Source organism: Vitis vinifera, chromosome 2 (assembly GCF_030704535.1).
Source record: "Vitis vinifera cultivar Pinot Noir 40024 chromosome 2, ASM3070453v1".
NCBI classification, from domain to species: domain Eukaryota; kingdom Viridiplantae; phylum Streptophyta; class Magnoliopsida; order Vitales; family Vitaceae; genus Vitis; species Vitis vinifera.
Window position 1 is genome coordinate 6410508 of NC_081806.1, and position 24519 is coordinate 6435026.

The following is a 24519-nucleotide window of genomic DNA, read 5'->3' on the forward strand; positions in this document are numbered from 1 at the left end:
TCAGTTTTATATTTGGCGGCAATGGCTATAAATAGCAATACTAAAAATGTAAGGGCATATGTGCAAAAGGCCCTTTCCCTTGCCTTCGCAGGGTGCACACAACGTAAACGTTGCATCGTTCAGCTTCCCAAATTGCAGAGATGGGTTCTCCATGATTCTGACCTTGAGAATTCGTTTATTTACAATCGTGCCATCGGACCACAGCCATTGAATCATCGGAATTGATCAATCAATTGCTCCACCAGTCGGGTCCGTGTTCTTTTTTTTGCTCGATTTTGTTCTGTACGGCCATTTTATCCGTCATTTGTTAGGTTCGTTCATGTCTGTTTGGTCACTGAGAAAGTGTGGGAAAAGAGAATAATTTGTGATTTTGAGTTCTGGATTTATCATTGGGACACGCGAATTTTTTTTTGACAATTTCTTTTCTATGTTTTCTGGGCAACCAAACCATGGTTAGGTCCCTTTATTCGTAATTTTTTCAGGTTCTTTTGTTCTTAAAATTTTTGTTGGACTGTGTTTGTAATAGTAGCTAAAAATCCTTGGTTTTCTCGGGAATCAAACAGAGGGCTTGATTTATTTTGCTCCAAAATCTTTGGTGTGCAAATTTTTGTTATTTATTTCTTTACACTTAAATGTTTTCGATGTTTGGGACTATGGAAACTGCTTCGTTTCTGCTTGAAGTTATGTAGTTTCACTGTTGTGAGTTTTTTTGTGGTCAGGTATTGCGTCTTGGGGAGGAAGTGTAATGGGGGTTGTGGAGAATATGCAGCACAAGGAGCTGTTAAGAGCTGTTCCTATTGTTAATGGTGGTTATTCTGAAGGAAGGTCAGAAAGAAGATCTCTGGAAAATGGTGACTGTTCTGTTGTTACAACCAGGTATAAGCGGCGGAAGGTTTCTGCTATCCGTGATTTTCCTCCTGGGTGTGGACCGTTGGCCCGACGAATGCCAAAAGAAGCCTTCGTTTGTGTTGGTGGTAGTGAGAAATTGGATGGTGGGGGAAAGAGTGAAGATGCTTTGGAGGTTGATGGTGTAAACGTTCCTGGAACTGCAGTTGAGTCAAAATCTCCTAAAGAGTTAGCAAATTCGATTCTAACAGAAATGCCTGATACATCCAATGAGTTGCATTCCGTGGTCCAAATGACAGTGATGTCTTCTGATTTGGCACATGGGATTGAATTGATGCATAATGAGCCTGAGAAAACAGAATCACTGATGTCTGATGCGAGAGTTTTTGAACCAATAAAATCTTTAGAGCAGGAGGCCTCTCAAATATTGAAGGATTTTCATGAAGTGGAAGAGATGCCTCCACCAGGAAGTGTGAAAGTATCATCGCCGCCTAATGGGCCTATGAATGCTCCTAGTGTTTTGGAGAAGACTGTAACAAAAAAATATCCACCTCGGAGAAAAATTTCTGCCATTCGAGACTTCCCTCCATTCTGTGGAAGAAATGCTCCACGTCTTAGTGAGGAAGAGTGTCTGAAAGCTCCTGCTCCTTCTAAAGGTGCTCCTGCCCCTTCTAAAGGGGCTCCTGCTCCTTCTAAAGGTGCTCCTGCCCCTTCTAAAGGGACTCCTGCTCCTTCTGAAGGCGCTCCTGCTCCTTCTAAAGGCAAGACTGTGGGTCAGGAGGAGTCTGGTGTGAAAGAAAAGCCACTGACAGAGCCAGTAAGTATTGATGGGAAACAAATGGGAGAGGATGTTCAAGATAGAGATGTGCTGAAAGAAAAATTGAGAGCAAATGTTTCTAAAAATTCTAGGGACAAAGTTCAAGATGAATTTAAAGGATCAGCTAATAAAGAATTGAAGAAGCAAGTTACACTAGTCATTTCTTCTGAGGTCAAGATGGAATTTGAAGTTAAAAGGGAACAGAGCATTGGGTCTCCACGGGAGAACAATCTTCCTAGACCAGATCAGAAGTCCCAGATCGTTGAGAAAGCAAATGAAGTTTTGGAAGGGAAGGTGGGAAAGGAGATTGTGATTTATTCGAAGGATGAAAATAGCAAGAGGAAGGTCACAAGTTTATCAGGTAGAGTAAATAAAGTCCCAGCAGGTGACGAGCTTTCACAGGAGAGGGTGACTGTGCTTTGTCTGATGGCTGCACAAAATTGTCCTTGGAGGAGGCAGGGAAAGGGTGGACTGAACCTGGATAGTGGTATGAGCGGAAGTAAAGGAAAGAAAGATGGTTTAGCTGGGCTAGAAAAATCTAAATCTATAGTCAGAGCCAAGACTGACAGAGCAGAAAAGTCAGGAGGAAAATCTATAAAGAGGAAATCGTCTCCTACGAGAAGGGCTGAAAATCTGGGCATGGGTCAACTGGTTGTTAAGGATGAGGAGGATTCTATTGAGCATTATGAAGAACAGGGAGATTTTCATGTGGGTCAGAGACTGCTTGATTTTAATGTGAGTCTTCCTCCATTTGGTCCCAGCAGTTCAAGTGGTAAAGTTGAGGCTTGTGATTCAATTGTTACCCGAAACAAAGTTAGGGAGACTTTACGTCTGTTTCAGGCTATCTTTAGAAAGCTCTTGCAGGAAGAAGAAGCAAAGACAAAGCAAGGGGGAAATCCAGTCAGGAGGGTTGACTATCTAGCATCACGCATTCTTAAGGATAAAGGGAAACATGTTAACACAGGAAAACAAATAATCGGGCCTGTGCCAGGGGTAGAAGTTGGTGACGAGTTTCAATACAGGGTGGAGCTTGGAATTATTGGCCTTCATCGCCCAACTCAGGGTGGTATAGATTATAGAAAGCATGATGGAAAAATCCTTGCTACAAGCATAGTAGCTTCTGGAGGTTATGCTGATGATTTAGACAACTCAGATGTTTTAATATATTCCGGTCAAGGAGGAAATTTGATAGGTGGGGATAAGCAACCTGAAGATCAAAAGCTTGAACGAGGAAACCTTGCACTCAAGAATAGTATAGATGCAAAAAATCTGGTAAGAGTAATCCGAGGGTTTAAAGAGACCAAAGCCCCAGAATATATGGATTCAAGAGCTAAGGTAGTTACAACATACATCTATGATGGGCTGTACTTGGTGGAGAAATACTGGCAGGAAATAGGGCCTCATGGTAAGCTAGTGTTTAAGTTCCAGTTGAACAGAATTCCAGGTCAACCAGAGCTTGCTTGGAAAGAAGTGAAGAACTCCAAAAAATTTAAAGTACGGGAGGGTCTTTGTGTAGATGATATTTCTATGGGGAAAGAGCCAATTCCCATTTTTGCTGTGAACACCATAGACGATGAGAAACCTCCGCCATTTACTTACATAACCAGCATGATATATCCTGACTGGTGCCACCGTCTTCCTCCAAATGGTTGTGATTGTAGCAATGGGTGCTCAGATTCTGAGAAATGTTCTTGTGCAGTCAAGAATGGAGGAGAGATTCCTTACAACTATAATGGAGCTATTGTTGAAGCAAAGCCTTTAGTCTATGAATGTAGTCCTTCTTGCAAATGTTCTCGTTCTTGCCATAACAGAGTCAGTCAGCATGGTATCAAATTTCAGCTTGAAATTTTCAAAACTGTATCCAGGGGGTGGGGGGTCAGATCTCTGACTTCCATCCCTTCTGGAAGTTTTATATGTGAGTATATAGGAGAGCTCCTTGAAGACAAGGAAGCTGAACAGAGAACTGGCAATGATGAATATTTGTTTGATATTGGGCACAACTACAATGAAATTCTTTGGGATGGAATTTCGACTCTCATGCCTGATGCACAATTGAGTTCTTGCGAAGTTGTGGAGGATGCTGGCTTCACCATTGATGCAGCACAATATGGAAATGTTGGGAGGTTCATCAACCATAGTTGTTCCCCTAACCTTTATGCCCAAAATGTCCTTTATGATCATGACAACAAGAGGATTCCTCATATCATGCTCTTTGCTGCTGAAAACATTCCTCCCCTACAGGAGCTGACTTACCATTACAATTATACAATAGATCAGGTTCGTGATTCGAATGGAAATATCAAGAAGAAGAGTTGCTATTGTGGTTCGGATGAGTGCACTGGCAGGATGTATTGAGGCAGAGTAGCTGAAAAGAATTGGAGAACTCCAGATTGGTGATTCCCTGCACATTCTCACTGTAAGATCTTTGCCTAACCTCCCCTACAGTGCATATCATGCATATTTTTTGCTGTCTTAAGAAACCCATAGAAAATGACTTGTAGAAGAAAAGAGATGAAAGGAATGAAAGGTATAAAATTATTTTCCTTAATCTTTTGCCTGTACAAAGACTCACATATATATATACAAAAAAATCTTAACATCTAAATAGAGAACTTTCCTAACTCAATTACAACACATCCCTTTAATAAGGGGATTACCTAATTCTCTCTTAAAAATCACGACTTTCCTAATTTTATTTTTCCACACTTTCTCTCAAACTGGTGAATAAATGTTTTCCATTCCCAGCTTGGATATACTCGTTTGAAACTTTGTACTGCTTAAAATTTTTATGAGTATATCTACAAGTTGGGGGTCAGTAGATATATAAGGAGTATATATCAACCCACTATCTAGTTTTCCCTTAATAAAATGTCTGTCTATCTCTATGTGTTTCGTTTGATCATGTTGCATTGGATTATGTGTAATGCTGATTGCAGATTTATTGTTACGGTAAAGTCTCATTGGGCCATCCCATTTAATCTTTAAATCTTCCAATATAATCTTCAACCATAGTAGTTCACAAACTCTTTCTGCCGTTGCTCGAAATTTTGCTTCGGCACCAGACCTCGCCACCAAACTCTATTTCTTACTTCTCCATGTTACTGGATTCCCACTAAGAAAGGTGCAATACCCAGTGGTTAATCTTCTATCCACCATAGATTCAACATAATCGACATCTATGTATACTTAGAGTATTAGTCTTGAGTTTTATTTAAATAGGATGCCCTTTCTTGGAGACCCCTTAAGATACTGTAACACTTGGTTAGCAGCTTGCGGATGAACCTCTTTTGAAATGTGCATGAATTGGGTAATCACACTCACAATATATGCTATATTTGGTCTTGTATGAGAGAGATAGATGAGTCTTCCTACTAGATGTTGATACATCTCTCTATCCACCGCAACATCTTCCTCAACCTTTCCAAGATTATTATTAGGATCTATTGGGGTGCTTGCTGGTTTACATGCCAACTTCCTTGTTTCTTTGACAAGGTTTTTTTATATATTTTTGTTGAGAAATAAAGATTCTTTGCTTAGAGTATGCAACTTTGATTCTTAGGAAATATTTCAACATTCCTAACTCTTTAATCTCAAACTCCTTGATCAAGCATTGCTTTAAAGTTTGTCGTTCCTTTTTATCATTTCCCGTCACAATGATATCATCTACATATATCAGAAGAGTTGTAACTCTTTGAATGCTTAAAGAACAACGTATGATCTCCTCGACTTGGTCTGTATCCCATTTTTTCATCAGTTTAGCAAATCTCCCAAACCACGCCCTTGGAGACTGTTTCAGCCCGTATAGAACTTTCTTCAGCTTACACACTTTTTTAGTGACTGAGTCACTTCCATATAAATTTATTCTTCTAGATCTCCATTTATAAATGCATTTTTGACATCGAACTGTTGTAGATCCCAATTATAAAAATTCTGAGTGTGTTCATCTTGGCAACTGGAATAAATGTCTCTAGATAATCCATGCCATATGTCTAAGTATATCCTTTAGCCACCAATCTCGCCTTGTACCTCACTAGTGTCCCATTTGCTCTATACTTAACAGTATAGACCCACTTACATCCCATTGGTCTTTTTTCCTGTAGACAAATCTATTAACTCGCAAGTTTTATTTTTCTCCAGGGTCTCCGTTTTTGCATTCATGGTTTGTCTCCAATTCTCATTGGTTTGTGGGTTTTTCATACTGAAGTTCTGATTTAATTTGTAAGGGAGGACGAGAGACTTTTACCTCATTTCTAGAAGTTGGTTCAGATTCTTGGACTTGTATAAGTTGAGGAACTACAACTTTTTTTCTTGAGTGCACTTTGCCAATCATTCAATTCTCAAAAGTAGACTCAATGGATGGCTCAGATTTAGAGGAGGGTACATATACTGGATCAGACACTTTAGGAGGGTCAATAGGGAAGGGATCAGTGAAACAAAAATCCTGATCCTTGTCTTCCTCGATGGAATTCTCCCCCTGAAGATAGGGAATGAGAAAATAAGACTTGCTTTCGTTGAAAGTAACACCAGTCGATAAATTTTATTTTTGAATGGTGGATGGTAACACTTATATCCCTTTTGAGTTGACAAATATCCTACACGCTCTTGGGTCCAATTTTCCCCTATTTGGACCGTGAACATGCACAAATGACACACACCAAAATATCTTAGGAATGAGATGGTTTGTGTTTCTCATATTAGGATAAAATGATGAAAGTATTTTCATGGGACTTTTGAAACCTAAGACTTTGTAAGGTAATCGGTTGATGGGATATGTGGCGGTTAAGACGGTTTTCCTCTAATAAGATTTAGGCACATGTGTTTAGAACAAAAAAACTTGTGTTGTATCAAGGAGATGACCATTTTTCCTCACAACAACTCCATTTTGCTGTGGGGTGTTTACACATGATGCCTCATGAATTATACCGTCTTGATGAAAGTATGAAGTTAGGATTTGATTGAAATAATCTCTGGCGTTGTCCGACCAAAACCTCTTGATAGTGACACCAAACTAGGTTTTTATCATGTTAGGAAAATTTGGGAGAACAAAACTCACATCAAATTTGTGTTTAAGTAAGAAAATTCAAGAGACCCTAGTACAATCATCGATGAAAGACACAAACTAGCGTGCCCCACATATATTTGGAATAGGAGAAGGACCTCAAATATCACTATGGATAAGATATAGAGGCTTTGAACTTCTTTTATCACTGATTGAAAATGTTGAATGCTTGTGTATAGCTAGTTCACATGCCTCACAATGAAAGCTCTCAATATCTAATTTCTCAAATAGAGAAGGAAACAAGATCTTAAGAGTTCTAAATAACGGATGTCCAAGCCTATGATGATGAAGTAAAATTTTTTCTTTATTGAAAAGATGGGGCTAAAAAAGGAGATACAAATGATTTGCTTGGTGTCTCAAGGTAGTAAAGCCCGTTATGTTTCTAAGCAAGTCCAATCATTCCTAAATTTTGGTCTTGAAATACATAGTGAGTAAGGTAAAAAATGACATTGCAACCAAAATCTTGTGTAAGTTTTTGTATAGAAACAAGATTAGTAGACAACTTTGGAACATGAAACACATTTCTAAGTGTGAATGTGAGACTAATTTGGATATCTCCTACACCTGCAATGGTGCTTAATGAACCATTGACTATGACTATTTTCCTACTGTTTGGACAAGGGTTATATTTGTTAAATTGGTAAGATGAACGAGTCATGTGAATTGTGACACCTAAATCTATAACCCATGAGTTGACAAAGGTTTTATATGAGATTTTTAATCCACAAATGGGAATAGGAAACTTACTTGAAAGTGCTAAAGAGTACGTACATGAAGGTTTCTCAAGATTTCCCTACAAAATTCTTAGTTTTTCAATCTCCTCCTGACTGAATCCGCTTGGTTTCAGGGATCTTTTTTCAACTGTTTGAACAGAAGACAAGTGTGCTTGTCCAATATCCTTTTGCTGCCCTCTATTGTAATTGGTTGTTATTCCTTTAGATTGAGTAGTGGTTTCTGATACCTTTTACTTTTTTTTTTCTTTTTAATTTAAGAAAAAAAACAAACCTTTTAAAAACTTTCTCTTTTAAAAATATAAAAGAAACTTGAGGATTTAAATAACATGCGGAGTCGTGTTATAGCCTAGTGGACAGTAGTCTCTAGTTTCCTTTGCGATGGGTTCATGATCTCCAGTTGTATTGACGATGCAAAGATGACGGTGGTCTCTGATTGCTTTTGCAATGGGTTCGTGATTGAAGGCCACCTGTAGAGATTAGAAGGAGCAGCCACAATAGTGCGTCGAAGGTCTAGCTCTCTTGACGATCATGGAAGTGACATCAAACCATTATTTTTGACGATATTGGAGGCATGGGAACGACTTGTAGTCGCTAGGTATTTTGTTGTGCACATGAGGTATTCACGATCTTTGTTTGCAGCAAAGGCGATGGCTCTGTCTCTTGATCAGTGATGACATACGTCAATGGATCTTCACCGACGCAAGGAGATCGAGGATGATGGCTTGACCTTTCTAGTAGTGGCGCGATAGTAGTGCAGGAAGGAGAGGTTTGTGGTGTGAGGACGAGACGATGGCAATGCAAGGTGGAGACGAGTACGACGTGATCTTGTGCTTCCAAATGTGGCGTGGTGCAGAAAAAGAGAGACACCCTTAAAGGTCGACAATGAAGGTCGACACTAAAGTTGGAACTTAGGTGATTAAGGCCATAAGCAAAGGTTCTCTTCTTGGTTCCTAGGTTTATGAGCCTAGGGCTCTGATACCATGTAGAAGAAAAGAGATGAAAGGTATAAAATTATTTTCCTTAATCTTTTGCTTGTACGAAGACTCACATATATATACAAAAAATCCTAGCACCTAAATAGAAAACTTTCCTAACTCAATTACAACAAATCCCTTTGATAAGGGGATTACCTGATTCTCTCTCCAAAATCACAACTTTCCTAATTTTATTCTTCCACATGACTCATCCTCATTTCTATTAAATTTCAATACATGGATTCACGCCCATGACAAAACATAAGCTCCGGTGATATTGAAGACTTATATGACATGAGATAATAGAATAAGAACAAAATTTAATGTGCAATATTTTGCTATTGCTCCATGTATGATTTTGGAAAATGTTGTGACAGATGCCATGATATTATAGGTTTTAATGGCAAAGAGAAACTTGGTGGAAAGAAACAAAACAAGCAAGCACTCAAAGAAGACAGACTGTTTGTGGTTTGGTTTAATTCATGTGTCCATCAAAAAACATGATCAAGTTTCGCTTAGAATTTAGATGAGTATAAAAAATGGTGTTCAAACTCTCAAACCCTAACTCTTCAAACTATGGGTGCTTTTTTTTTTTTCCCACAAACCCCAAAGTCCCTTGTTTTTATTTGGGTCAAACCCCTCATCACTTTCACAAGTCCATCCATTCCTTTTTTTCCATACAGTAGAATAGGCACAAAGGAGCATCCCCCAAAACTTCTTGCTTTTATTTCCCACAAAAGCACTACACCACTCTGGTAAGATCTCCTTGATCTCTTGAGGGAGGGTACTAATGATTAAAGACTTCTTTTACAAGGAATGCTGATTTGATTAGTTATTTCCTCCTTTTGTTTGCATATACAAAATCTATGCACTAGAGGCTATCTCCTCGTCATAAGCTAATCCATAGTAAGAATTTCTTGCATATACAAAATCTATGCACTAGAGGTTATCACCTCGTCATAAGCTAATTCATAGTAAGAATTTCACCCATGTAACCTCTCACACAAAGAGACACATTTTAGAAGGAGCATTTGAAGTCCAAATATTCTCTAGGGGTGAATGAAATTGAGTTCCCTGAGGAAGAAAAAAAAAATAGAGGAACTGCTTTCAACCCCACTTGTCCTCAAGTTTTGCAGCAAAAGGGTCTCCACTGATGTCAACTCCCAATCTTTGAATTCTGAAATCTCCTTTTGAATCTAGGTAACCAATGACCAACCACCTTTTTGCTACTCTCACACCATATATTAAGCCAACTCAAGTATCTTTCATCCATTAATCTTCAACTCAGGCATCTTTGTGCAAAGCTGAAACATACAGGATAATGATCTTTTAATGCTACCTCCCCTCACCATACATCAAGCCAAAACTTGGCCCTCCTCCCACTTCTTACCTCAAGTCTCGTTCTACCAAAGAAGATCTCACACTCCGCTAATGGCTGTCCAAAGACTTGTCCTATGCGTCTCCCTCCCCATCCTTTAGCAGCAACCCTCCTCTTCCTGCCCAAACTTGAAGATAAGGACTCTCCTCCAAATGTCATCATTCTCTATGTATAACCTCCAAAAGTATTTTCCTAACTATACTTTGTCAAGCAGAGAAAGATTTCTGTATCCTAGACCACATAATGGAAGTCCATTTCACTAAGTGAATTTTTCTCTCCAAAACCACCAACCCACAGAAAGTCATATTGACACTTCTTCAGTTTTTTTTCCTCACTTTACTTGGGATCACAAAGGAAGACAAAAGATGTACCAGAAACGTGAAAAAGTGCTCACAAGCAGCGGAAGTCTTCCTCCCTCCTCAAACGTTAGCTCTTCCATAGAGTAAGTCATTTCTCAAACCTCTCTTCCACAGTATGCCAAAGAGAAAAGGACTTAAGGGAGTGCCTAGAGGCAAACCCAGATAAATAAAAGGCAAAGATGCACTTTTGCAACCAAACCATGACACAGCTTTTTCTAAGTCCATTTCATTCCCAATTGGAATAAGCTCACTCTTGCCAAAATTAATTCTAAGTTTAGAGACCAATTCAAAACAAAAGAGTATCCACCTTTAGCAGAGGAACTGCACACTATAGGCCTCACACGACCAAAGGGTATCATTCGTAAATAGGAGATAAAAGAGTTCCACAGCTTGACCCCTTCTTCCCCAACCTCGATCCATTGACAAAACCATCCTCTCCCCTTTACAAATCAAACAACTTAGAGTTCTATAATCAGGAGAAGAGAAGATTATCCTGACTCAAATGTCTTAACATTTGAAAGAAACGAATGTGGCTCCAATTGACCACTATTGAAAAGTACACCATAGACATGAAAAATGGGATCCATCTGATCCATTTTCTGGCCAAAACTAATGTGCATAATTGATAGCAAAAAATAACCCGTCCTACTTTTCAGTCTTAAATCAATAGCCTCATTAGCAATCGATATTGGATACAAAATCTGTCTCTCCTTTGTAAAGCATTATGAGAATCAGAGGTCAACCTTCCATTAATCTTCAACAATTAACTTAATGCTAGCATTTTAGTAAGAAGATTATACAACCCACCCACTAAGGTCATTGGCCTAAATTCTTTTGTATGAGATTATATATACATGCACTAATGCACCCTCTTGGGTTGGTGATTCAGCAGGTGTAGAGAGAATGAGATTTTGAGAGGAAAAAATCTTCATTATATATGGAATATGTTGGGCATTTTTGGAATTTTAATAATAGTTTTGTAATTTTATCTATAAATGGGTAGAACTGGGATGAGTGATATTAAACCAAAAACAGCCTGATCTCAATTTGGGTTTGAGTAAAAAATCCATATATGCCTTTACCTTGAATACCACTTCACCAAGTTTGGCTCATTAGGGGTAGGGGTAGGTTGGACTGGGTGGTTATTATTTTTATTATTATCCTAATTACCACCATTATCCTAATTATTATTATTATTATTATTATTATTATCCTAATTATCATCATTATTATCACCATCATCAAAAGCATCATGCCATCATCATTGCCATTAGTATTAATAGTGGTACAATTGCTATTGCTTAATGTTATTATTATTATTGCTATCTTTTTAATTTTAATTTTATTTTTTTGATAGGAAACAACAATTATATATATTGATAGAAAAAGAAGTACAAAAGAAGGATGAGGAATCCTCCCTCCAAAGATAAAACTAAACAACACAATAAAAGAACAAGAAACTACACTATGTTGTTTTTTTTTCCATGGAAACATAGTTAATATCAAATGTGATTGTGGATTTGCTTTTAAATGCTAGCAGTGTTGTTTTCATTAGAAAATATTCATGATAGATTGGAGCCCAGAGAAGGGAATTCAATAAATGCAAAAACTCTGGGTAAATTAACAAATATCTAAGAGATTGCTTAGTAAAGAGAAGCAAACAGCATTCTTGTACGCTTAATATATGGAAGAGAATGTACAACAAATTTATAAAGATGAGGAATAGAACCCTATCCTCTATCATTTGGCACCTTACAGCAATTAAGTCTTATAGGAAGGGTACTTATACATGGTTAAACTTTGATCATGGCTTTGGAATTTGGCAAACTAGTATATGCTGTATGCTAAGTGTCTATATATACGAGAACTCATTCAGTTAGTAAGATAGATTCATTCCAAAATGGTTTTGGCATTTTGAGGTGTACTTTATTTCAAAACTTGCAACCCAAAACTTGGAAAAATAGTCCAGGAAATTCAGTAAAATTTCAGAGTATTGAATTGAATACTTAATAAAATTTAAGACTTTATGTTTTGTGGAAGGAAATAAATTCAAATTCAAAAATTGGAAATAAAAGCCCAAAATTCACGAGTTAAAAAAGCTGAGCACTTGTACTAAAACTTGAGATGGGTATTGTGTTGTAATGTGAGAGATGGGTATTGTGTTGTAATATGAGAGATGGGTAATGTGCAGTCTCTGCATTACAAGATTACCACTAACCCGACACCATGGATCTCTTTTATCTTGGTACTAGATGATTCCAACCCCTCAAAGTTCTTAGGTTCCTTAGTTGTGATTCTGACCCCTCAAAGTTCTCAGGTTCCTTAGTTTGCATAGCACCAAGCCAAACAATACGTATTACCCTCGACAGCCTCCTTTTTATGAAGTTATGGTGCCGCCTTACAAGATGCTCTTTAAATGGAAAAATAAAGCATCCAGTTAAATCCCTAGACCTCTAACACCATTGGCTACAATTCACAAGCCACCAGAAAAGGGATCAGCAGATCACTGATTCCTCTCTCCTCTTACGCAAATAACACCAATTAACATGCTTCACCAACAAAACAAAATTCTTATCTCTCTTGATCAATTGTCTCCATATTTTACTATTTTTACTAGTTTCTTTTTTATTAAGAGATGAGAGTTCTGATTGTAGGTTTATAAACATGGGCATAGTGCTTGTTAATTGTGCTCCTGGATTTTTTCAAAGCTCTAGTGGTTTGTAGCAGGGGGGTCTGTTTTCTCTCTATTTATTTGTAATAGCAATGAAGGCTCTTTGTTGTCTCTTGAAGAGGGTTAAGGAGGGAGGCTACTTGTTGGGATCTAGGGTAATAGGGAGGAGGTGTACCTTTTGTTGTTTGTAGATGATACCCTTGTTTTTTTTTAGGCTTCTCAAGATCAAATGGTTCATTCAAGCTAGTTGCTCATGTGGTTTGAAGCCATCCTAGGTCTAAAAATTAACTTAAAAAAAGTGAGTTGGTTTCAAAAGTGAAGGGTGGATAATACAGAGGAGTTGGCTTATAAATTGGGTTGTACGGTAAGAGTGCTTTTCTTGCCTTATATAGGGCTTTCATTGAACTCTCCTTTTAAATTAATGGAGGTTTGGGATAGGGTGGAAGAATGGTTCTGTAAAAGGTTATGAATGTGACAAAGGCAATATATCTTTCAAGGGGGGAGACTTGTTTTGATTTAGAGCCCATTACCTATCTTGTCCATCTATTTTATGTCATTGTTTAGTATTATGAGAAAAATCATATCTAGGTTTGAGAAGATTTAAAGGGATTTCCTTTAGGGAGGCAAAACTTAGGAGAAAAAACTTCATCTGGGGAAGTGGTCGACCGTTTGTATCGATTAAAGAAAGAGGATTTAAGTTTTACATGCCTTTCTTCTCTTAATAAGGCTCGTGTATTAAGATAGTTCTAAGGAATGTCGCACTCTTAGGGAAATGGTTGTGGAGGTACCATAGGGAGGGTTCAGCTCTATGGCACAAGGTTATTTCAAGCATTAACGGATCACACTCTAATGGATGGGATGCCAACACAATAGTAAGATGGTCACATCGTTGTCCTTGGAAGGCTATTACACAAGTCTTTCAGGAGTTTTCCAAGTTTACTTGGTTTGCGGTAGGAAATGGGGATAGAATTCGGTTCTGGGAAGACTTGTGGTGGGGGGATCAATCTTTGAGTTCCCAATATCCAAGACTATTTAGAGTAGTCACGGATAAAAATATTCCCATTTCTTCAATTCTCGGATCTACTCGTCCCTTCTCTTGGAACTTTAACTTTCGTTGCAACGTATTCGATCTTGAGATAGAAGATTTAGAAGGTCTCATGCGATCACTTGAGTATTTGCAATTGACATTTTCGGTTCCAGATGCGAGATCCTGGTCTTTATCTTCTTCAGGGCTTTTTACAATCAAGTCTTTCTTTCTTGCCTTATTTCATTGCCCTAATTCTCCTTCAGTTTTCCCTACCAAGTTCGTTTGGAATTTTCAGGTCCCTTTCAAGGTTAAGTCCTTTGTCTGGTTGGTGGCATACAAAAAGGTAAATACTAATGACTTGCTACAATTGAGAAGACCTCACAAAGCCCTTAGTTCGGATATTTGTAAGTTGTGCATGAGGCATGGAGAATCAGCAAATCATCTTTTCCTACATTGTTCTTTGACGTTGGGGTTATGGCACAGATTATTCAGTCAGCCAAGATGGATTGGGTTCTCCCAAGGAGTATTTCTGACATGCAATCCATCCTTTTCAGTGGCTTTGGTTTATCGAGGAGAGGGATAGTTTTATGGCAAGCTGCGTGCATAGCGTTAATTTGGGTTGTGTGGCGGGAGAGAAATGCGAGGATTTTTGAGGATAAAGCAAGGAATCCAGAGAGTTTTTGGGATTCTATTTTTTTCCTTGCTTCTCTTTGGCCTTTTTGTTCCAAGGTTTTCAAGGGAATCCCCCTTATTGTGTTACAACTTGATTGGTTAGCGGCGTGTAGTTCCGATGGGTTGGTTTAGCCTAGAGTAGTTGTTTGTTAATATAGTGTAATTTCTGATTTTGGGTTTCTTGTAGACTAGTTTTCTTTGGTGGGAGGATTCCTCATCCTTCTCTTGTACTTTGTTTTTCTATTAATATATTACTTTGTCGTTTCCTATCAAAAAAAAAAAAAAAAATAAGGCTCGTGTAAGTAAAGTTGACAATAGGCACCTGAAAGAAAGGTCTTTAGAGACATGTTATATTTGGAAAATATAGGGAGGAAGAAGGATAGTGGTAGTCTTGTAATGTGAGAGATAGGTATTATGTCGGGTTATGAAAAGCTACTAGGAAGGATTAGGATACCTTTAATAGTAAAAATTCCTTTTTTTGTGGGTAATAGGACGAGAGAGAGGTTTTAGAAAGATAAGTGGTATGGGGGTGAGCCCTTGTGTGTTTATTTTCCATCTTTATATGCTTTAGCTTTATCAAAAAAGACTTCATTGGCGGATTTGTGGGACCAAATAGGTAAAAAGGGTCATTGGAACACTCACTTCTCTAGATATCTAAATGAATGGAAGTTGGAGTGACCCTTGGTGTGTCGGTGGGGATTTTAACATGATAAGGTTCTCTGGGGAGCACTGTAAGGGAGGAGGTCTAACTTCAACCATGAGAAGATTTTCAGAGGTGACAGAGGAGTTGGAGCTGAGGGCATTCCTTTGCAGAGGGGTCCATTCACTTGGGAGGGTGGGTTGAATAACCACTCCCAAGTTAGACTTGATTGGTTTTTGGTGAGAGAAAATTTGGACAAATTGTTTAATCAGACTATGCAATATGTTCTACCTAGATCGGTTTCTGATCATTTTCCCATTTTACTTGATGGGGGAGGCCTAAGGAGAGGACCCTCTTCTTTCAGATTTGAGAAAATGTGGTTGGAGGAAGAGGGGTTTAAAGATCTGCCTAAGAATTGGTGGGAGGGCTTTATTTTTAACGATTCACGTAGCTTTGTTTTAGATGCAAAATTGAGATTTTTAAAAGCAGTCTTGAAGTCTTAGAATAAAGACGTGTTTGGTCTTATTGAGACTAGAAAGGGAGAAGCTCTAAGTTAGGTGGCGTTTTGGGATGAAAAGCAGAAGGGTACAACCCTAAACCTAGAAGAGTTTGAAGCTAGAAAGGAGGCAAGGGAGGCTTATAAAAAGTGGGTGCTTAGAGAGGAAATCTCTTGGAGACATAAATCAAGGGAAGTGTGGTTGAAGGAGGGTGACTGCAAAACCAACTTTTTTCCATAGGATGACGAATGCGCATAGAAGAAGAAACTGGTTAGCCAAGGTGAGAGTGAATGACAGTTGGTATACTGAGGAGAACGAGATAAAAGTTAGTGTGGTTGGGACGTTTTATAATCTCTTTTCCAAGGAAGTGGGGTGGAAACCTAGTGTTGATGGGTTGACTTTTAAGGATTTAGTTAGCTATGAGGCTGGAGCTTCTTTTTTCGGAAGAAAAGGTATTCACCGCTCTCTTTGATTTGGGTAAAGACAAAGCACCAGGTTCGGATGGATACACTATGGCGTTTTGTCTTTTTAGTTAGGAGTTTGTGAAGGAAGAGGTGTTGAGTTTTTTTGGGGAGCTCCATGAGGAGGGCGGATTTGTTAAGTCTTTGAATGCTACCTTCTTGGTTCTTGTTCCAAAGAAAGGAGGTGTTGAAGACTTGAGAGATTTTAGGGTGATTAGCCTAGTGGGCAACCTTTATAAGTTGTTGACTAAGGTGCTGGCCAATAGACTTAAGAAGTTTATGGGTAAAGTGATCATGGAATCCCAAAATGCTTTTGTGGAGGGTAGATAGATTTTAAATGCAGTTGTGATTGCAAATGAGGCCGTAGACTTAAGGTTGAAAAGCAATGAAGGTGGTGTTCTTTGCAAGCTTGATATTGAGAAGGTGTATGATCGTGTGAATTGGAAGTTCTTGCTTTTGATGCTAAGAAAGATGGACTTTGGGAGGAGATGGACTAAATGGGTAGAATGGTTATTTCAACAACGAAGTTTTCCGTTCTAGTGAATGGATCCCTATCTGGTTTTTTCCAAAGTTTGAGGGGATTGAGACAGGGAGATCCCCTCTCTCCTTATTTATTTGTGATTGTCATGGAGGTTTTTAGTTGTCTCTTGAAGTGGGCGAAGAGTGGTGGCTACTTGTTTAGGTGGCGGGTGAGAGGTAGGGGTGGTGTTGGGATTTTGATCTCTCATTTATTATTTGCCGATGATACTTTGGTGTTTTGTGGCATGTTGTAAGACCAGATAACTTTTTTGAGTTGACTTCTTATGTGGTTTGAGGCTTATTTTGGTTTGAAAATCAACTTAGAAAAAAATGAGCTAATTTCGATGGGAAGGGTGGAAAATATTGATGACTTGGCCTTGGAGTTAGGGTGTAAGGTGGGCGGTCTCCCTTCCGGCTACCTGGGTCTTCCTTTGAGGGCTCATTTCAAATCTGTGGCAATTTGGGATGGTGTTGAAAAGAGATTCCGAAAAAGGCTAGCTATGTGGAAAAGAGAGTATATCTCATAGGGAGGGAGACTCACTTTAATATGTAGCACTCTTTCTAGCATGCTAATTTATTTCATGTCTTTCTTTTGTCGGTCAAGGTAGGTGAGGTTGAGGTTGGAGAAGATTAAAAGGGATTTTCTTTGGGGTGGTGGGGTTTTTGTGCAGAAACCACATCTATTAAGGTGGAAAATGGTCTGTTTGGAGAAAAAGAAGGGAAGATTAGGTGTGAGGAATCTCTTTGCGATGAACAAAGCCTTCCTCTGCAAGTGGAGTTGGCGGTATGCCAAAGAAAGAGAGACTCTTTGGAAGCAAGTCATTAATCAAAAGTACGGAGAAGATGATGGGGGGTGGTGTTCTTATGAGGTGAGTGAGAGGTATGGTGTGGGCCGTGGAAAGCTATAAGAAAGGAGTAGGATATTTTGAGTAGCAGATTGACCTTCTAAGTGAGTAATGGTCAGAGTGTGAGATTTTAGAAGGACAAACGGTATGAAGATGAGCCACGTTGTGAGTCATTCTCTTCCTTATTTGCCCTCTTCTTGTCTAAGGTGGCGGATGTTTGGAACCCCGAAGGTGAAGGGGGTGGTTGGACCCCTTGGTTCTCTGGGGCCTTTAATAATTGGGGGCTGGAAACTGGAGAGCGTTTTTTGCTGAAGATTCAAGCAACTAGGGTGCATAGGGATGTTGATGACATGGTGATTTGGACAACCTTGAGGTGTGGGAACTTTTCAGTCAAATCTCTATATTTTGTTTTGGAGCTTGGAGACCCTCTTTTGTTTCCTAGTAGTAGCATCTAGAGATCTTGTGCGCCACCTAAGGTGGGTTTCTTTGCTTGGAAGGCAACTTGGGGGAAAGTCTTAACTTTGGACCAAATCCAAAGGAGGGGATTCTATTTGGCAAATAGATGTTTCATTTGCCACTCCAAAGTAGAAATTGTTGATTCGTGGGTTCTTTGGCGTTTGTTCTTTTCCCTCTTTAGGGTGTCTTAGGTTCTCTCCTTCTCAATTAAGGAAACTCTTCTTGGGTGGCATGGGTCATTCGTGAGTAAAGCTTGTAAAAAGGCTTGGCAAGTGACCCCTTTATGTATATTTTGGACAATGTGAAAGGAAAGGAACTTGTTAGCATTTGACAATGAGGAGTTATTGGTCCAAAGATTGAAAAATTCTTTTGTATGTAATTTGGGGTTTTGGTCTAGTGTATTTGTAGATATGAACCCTAATTCTCTTGTTAGCTTCATTAATTGGTTAGGCTCAAAGTAAGGTTAGATGATGTTTTTTGCCTTTTTCCCTTTCCCTTTGGGGTAAGCCTTTAGGCTTTTGCTGTATACTTATTGTATACTTGGGGGTGCTGTTTTTGGCATCTCCTCTTTCCATATATACTATTTCTCTTTACCTATAAAAAAATGTAGAGTAATTTTTCTTTAGATTGCAAGGTAAGGTATTGACTAGAGAGGAAGGTAAGGTGGAGTGGATGGATTTGAGGAATGATGTCTTCTTTTTGAATTTCTCTACATGCTGCCTTGGAGCTAGAGAGTTCAATTCCTTTTTTGGTTAGTGTTGTTTGGAATCCATGGGTACCATCTAAAGCAAGTTTATTTGTTTGACATTCCTTGGGTGCTTTTTTGCACATTTAGAGAGCTTCTTTTAGGGTGAAATAGATCCTTTATGGAAAGATGTAAGAAGGTTTAGAGTTGTTCCTTTGTGTATTTTTTGGACAATTTAGAAGGAGAGGAATCAAAAGTCGTTTGAGAATGAAGAACCATCTTATCATGTTTTGAAGAGTTTTTCTTTGGTAATCTCTTCGTGTGGTAAAGTTGTACATGCATGAAGGTTCAATGTCAATAATTTATTTTGTTAATTGGTTGGATTCTCATTAAGCGAGAGAGTTGTTTTTTGTGTTCTTTTTTGGCTATTCCCTTTGGCTTGCATGTCCTATGTACCTTGGCATGTTGATTTTTTAAATGCTTGTTTATAAAATCTTGTTATTGCCTATCAATTTTTTTTTATACATATATACTTATTAAAGGTATCACCATAAGAGCGTAAAAGAAAAATTATAAATTCATAGTTTTCAGATTTTGTTCTTCATGTTGCAAAAGGTTTGTTTAACATTAATTTTTTAGATAATATCAATGAACTTTTCACTTCTATAAATTCTCCATGCTTAATTTTTTAGTTTTATTGAACACCCTAAAAATTTTGTATATTCTTCACCATTATTCTAACTTTGAATTGATAGTTGAAACAAGTAGAATTATACAAAGAATACAGGGCATGTTTCAAAAGCTTTACAAAATTACTATGTATAGAAGGCAAAATCATTACCAGGAAGTGCTTATTATGAAGTCTTAAAAGGGATGGAGCATTTTACAAGGATCCTTCTTAGAATCTATTGAGTCTTATTGCCAGTAGCCACCAGACATTTGTAATTTGTGGTTTAAGCAAACATTTTGCTTTGGACATAGGAATCACTAAGAGCAAAATTCGAGAACAGGAACCTGTTTTATGGCAAACACTTCAGGAAGTTATGCAGGGGCATCCTATACTGCTGAATAAAGACCCTTCTCTGCTTAGAGGGGGCATACAGGCTGCCGATGACACCATCTTCTTTTCTAACACTAGGGAGGAAGACTTGCAGACTCTCAAGAGTCTTTTGTTAGCATTTGGGCATATTTCTGGACTTAAGGTCAATTTAGACAAGAGTAATATTTATGGCATCAATTTGGATCATGCTCATATGTCAAGATTGGCTGAGACACTTGGATGCAAGGCTTCTGGCTGGCCTATACTATATCTGGGTCTTCCTTTGGGCGGGAACCCCAGGGCAGGTGGTTTTTGGGATCCTGTGATTGAGAGAATTTCAAGAAGATTAGATGGTTGGCAAAAGGCATACCTATCCTTCGGCGGGAGGATAACTCTCATCCATTCTTGCCTTACCCATATGCCCTGTTACTATCTTTCTTTATTTAAGTTACCCGCTTCAGTTGCTGCAAAAATCGAGAGGTTGCAGAGGGATTTTTTATGGTCAGGGATTGGGGAAGGTAAAAAGGATCATCTAGTCAGGTGGGATGTCGTGTGTAATCCGAAGGAAAGAGGGGGTTTGGGTTTTGGGAATATTTCTTTAAGAAATCTCGCTCTTTTAGGGAAGTGGTTGTGGAGGTACCCTAGAGAGGGATCAGCTCTATGGCATCAGGTCATACTAAGCATCTATGGTTCTCACTCCAATGGTTGGGATGCTAACACAATAGTCAGATGGTCACATCGTTGTCCTTGGAAGGCTATTTCTCAAGTCTTTCAAGAGTTTTCCTCGTTTACTCGATTTGTGGTAGGAAATGGGGAAAGAATTCGCTTCTGGGAAGATTTGTGGTGGGGGGACCAACCTTTGGGATCCCAATATCCAAGTCTATTTAGAGTAGTCTTGGATAAAAACATACCTATTTCATCAGTTCTTGGTCCTACTCGCCCTTTCTCTTGGAATTTAAATTTCCGTCGTAACTTGTCAGATTCTGAGATTGAGGACTTAGAAGGCCTCATGCGCTCTCTTGATGGAGTGCATTTATCTCCTTCGGTTCCAGATGCCAGATCGTGGCCCTTGTCTTCTTCAGGGCTTTTTTCAGTTAAATCTTTCTTTCTAGCTTTATCCCAATTTTTTGGTCCTCCTCAGGTTTTTCCTTCTAAATTCGTTTGGAATTCTCAAATTCCCTTCAAAGTGCAGTCCTTCATCTGGTTAGTGGCACACAAGAAGGTGAATACTAATGACATGCTACAAGTGAGAAGACCCTACAAAGCCCTTAGTCCGGATATTTGTATTCTGTGCATGAAGCATGGGGAATCAGCTGATCATATTTTTCTTCATTGCTCCTTGACGATTGGGTTATGGCACAGGTTATTTCAGTTAGCTAAGATGGATTGGGTTCCCCCGAGAAGCATCCTTGACATGATGTACATCAAATTCAATGGATTTGGTTCGTTTAAGAGGGGGATAGCCTTGTGGCAAGCTGCAAACATCGCTCTTATTCGGATTGTGTGGAGGGAAAGGAATGCGAGGATTTTTGAGGATAAAGCAAGGAATTCAGAGGCTCTATGGGACTCTATTGTTTACCTCGCTTCTCTTTGGGCCTATTGTTCCAAGGTTTTTAAGGGGACTCCCCTTAATGCGTTACTTCTTGATTGGATAGCTGTTTGTACTCCATAAGGAGTGGTCTTTTTAGAGTGTTGCGCGTTTTTCAGTGTTTTTTTCTTTAGTTTAGCTGTCTTTGGCAGGAGGATTCCTCATCCTTCTTTTGTACTTTTTTTCTATCAATAAATCTTTGTGTCGTTTCCAATCAAAAAAAAAAAAAAAGTTCATGGGTTTCTTTTTGCACTGCTAGTAGATTCCAGGCAACATAGATTTTTCTCTTTGTTTCTTCTTCTTCTTAGGGCAAATGGCTAGAACAAATTGCTCTCCGCTAAATTAATACTAAAGGTGGCTCCATGCATTTTCATATATTCTAATAGGTTTTGGGTCATGGCTGGTATTGCCATAAGCTGTGGAGTGTAGAATAATCAAACACACTAGGTAGCTGTTGAAATTAGCAAACAAGCTAAAGCAATCCTGTTAGGCTATGTTTGGGAGGAGAATTTTTATAAGCTTGATAAGAACTTTTGTAGGTGTTTGGATAATTTTGTTAAAAGAGATTAATATGGAAGCTATGAAAATGTAGCTTTTAGTATAATTGAATAATTACTGCTTTTTGATAGGGTAATAATTGTTATCCTAACAACTCAAGCTTCTAGGAAAGTTGGTAGTTTAACATGGTATTAGAGCTATGGTTAACTAGAGGTTTCAAGTTTGAGTCTTTCATACTATTTATTTCCCCCATCCATTTATCTTTAATTGGTAAGTTCGAGTGTTCCTTGGGATGCATTTTGAACCCATATTCCAACAACTTAAGCTTTTAAGAAAATTAGTAACTTAATAATAGTATTTAGGATGACTCCCTTAGGCTTATCATCCCAAGGAAATTTTTAGTTATTCAAATTGTCCTGAGTCATGTATTTATTTTTGTTGTTTTCCTTATGATATGCATTGTGGGTCCATATTCTAACACCTTAAAACCCTGAAAATTTGTAGCTTAATGGCCTACTAGGGTGCAATTTGGGCAGGTTGGGCCAGGTTGACAGTTAATCCAAGGTCAACCCATACATAAAACTCATTTGCTGAAGCCCAAGCCCAAGCCCAAACCCAACCTGAAGTTTAACTTGTACATGAACATGCCCAAGTTGCAGCCCTTATGGCCTACCATCCTGTGGGAATTTTTAGTTATTATTGTCACAAAACATGTCTTTGTTTTTGTTGTTTTTCCTTGGAAGATTTTCATTTTCTATGATTTGCTAGCTGTTGTCAACTTGATGGATAACTCCCTCCTCTCCTGTGCAGATAACTCGTGCAAGAAACAGGTCATCTGTCAAAGATGAAACATGTACATGCTTCTGACCTTTGCCTAACTCAAATATTTTGGAGCTGTTTTGGATTGTCCCTGCCCCTGCAATTTTCATCAGCCAAAAAAGAAGGGCAAAGAAAGCGAAAATTGTAGGTGCTCTCACATTTTGTTTGTAATGACAACTCATGATGCTACACTGGTGAAGATGGTGGGGGCACAGCAGTCACCACAGCCTTGAGTCGTAAAATTTCTCATTGTGTAGACAACTTCACATGAATTTTGGAGCATACATGTCTTTAGTTATTTTGTTCTTTGGTGAGGAGTTGTTAAAAAACAGGACAACCTTGTGCTGTATAGATAGGTTCATGGGAAAGAATATATCATTACTGTTCTGGAGTTGGTTTGATTTTATCAGCAGGGACTAACTGAACTTTAGTCATTCTGTTTGACAGGAAAAAAGCTTGGATTTCCGAGACTTCTTTTGTGAAGCCAGTTGAAGTATTCTAGGATATTAAAGAAAGAAATATATCAAAATAAGAGCTTGATCATCTTCGAGCACACAACAAAATCGATCAAAGATAACCAACACTTCCCTGAAAAATCCTTGGACCATAGTAGATCTTATTTGAGAATATTATGTCATATTCAATTTTGATTTTAAGTGTAGGCTAGCCATTAGAAGCCTTAAAACAAGCAGCAGTGTGGCCATTCTTGAAGAACTTTTAACAGTGGAATCAAACACAGCCATGATGGAGAAGAAAGAGAAAAATGCATCTTTTAGTTCTAATAAATAAGATTAATTATTTAGTTGAGTTCCTCTTGTTATTATTGGAATCCATCTTGTGCACCTTTTATGGATGTATGATTTATTTGTATATTGTCTTTATAAGTATTCTCTTCAATCCAACACATTGTCCTTGGTCTAGTGCGGGTATATAGATATCGGAAAATATAAATCATAAGATCTTTGTAACTTAATAATTATGTTCGGAGTAGTTTATAAATTTAGGTAATTCAATAGAAACTATAGTGTATCAATTTTCATGAAAATTGGATAACTTGTTTTGATCATCAAAGTGGGTCACTAAGATGAAATGTGTTGGCTGAGGTGCATATGATACATGTTACCAATTCATACATTATCTTCTTGCTATTATGTTTCATCATTGTCAATCTTGAGATGTGGTCACATAGTATCTAAATTAGCACATACTTTGAATTACTCATATTTTAAAATGATCATAAGTCCTAGATAATTTAATTGATTATTTTATTTAAAATATAGCAATATGAATACTCCATAAAGAGATCATGATTTTGCGCGCATGGGAGAATCATATTCCCTTTAAGTAAATATAAAATTAATGAGCAAGTTCAATATATGACAATAGCAATTCTGTTAAATTGGAATTTAATATTTATCACAAGTGACATAAATATCATTTGATCGTAGAAAGAAACAAATTTGTAATTCAATGGAATTGAGATATAATTTAATTGATAAATAATAAAATTAGTTCATAGGAAGCAAGTGTAATAGTTGAGTAGGTTAGAGACAAGAAAACTATTAATTTGTTTACTTCGACCTAATTTATATAAGATATTGAAAATATAATTAATCTTCTTAAATAAAGTAAAGATTAATCATATAATTATATTTGATTAATTCTATTAGAGTCTTATCATTTTTGGCACTCAGTGGTTCCCACTTGAACCGCCTAATTTTGTGTATGATTAATTAAGTGAACAATTGGAAAATTAGGGTGCATTATGTGCTCTTGGTGTATTATAGAGGATTAAGGCTTACCCTATACTCCAAAAAAACCACTTTTGTACTCTAAATATTCGCAAATGTCAACCTATATGACTTGTTTAACATGATACAAATTTGACTTGAATTGAGTTATTTAATTATCTCTTTGATTAACCTAATTATGTCT

The 24519-nt window shown here is 38.0% G+C and overlaps 1 protein-coding gene across 2 annotated transcripts; it reads left to right on the top strand.

Moving 5' to 3' along the window:
- The first annotated feature begins 58 nt into the window (after positions 1-58).
- LOC100242100 (histone-lysine N-methyltransferase, H3 lysine-9 specific SUVH8) lies at positions 59-22993 on the top strand. Of its 2 annotated transcripts, none has more exons than XM_019218351.2 (3): positions 59-249; positions 720-4079; positions 22576-22993. In XM_019218351.2, exon 2 carries the CDS (start codon positions 746-748, stop codon positions 4016-4018), a length of 3273 nt encoding a protein of 1090 aa, XP_019073896.2. In that variant the 5' UTR covers positions 59-249; positions 720-745; the 3' UTR covers positions 4019-4079; positions 22576-22993. The 2 variants fall into 2 exon arrangements, with proteins under 2 accessions (XP_019073896.2, XP_010646790.2); XM_010648488.3 differs by having other exon boundaries at positions 69-311.
- The last annotated feature ends 1526 nt before the right edge of the window (positions 22994-24519 follow it).

Bases quoted from the DNA above. Each gene is read 5' to 3' on its own strand.
- LOC100242100 (XM_019218351.2), top strand. From the start codon at position 746: ATGGGGGTTGTGGAGAATATGCAGCACAAGGAGCTGTTAAGAGCTGTT.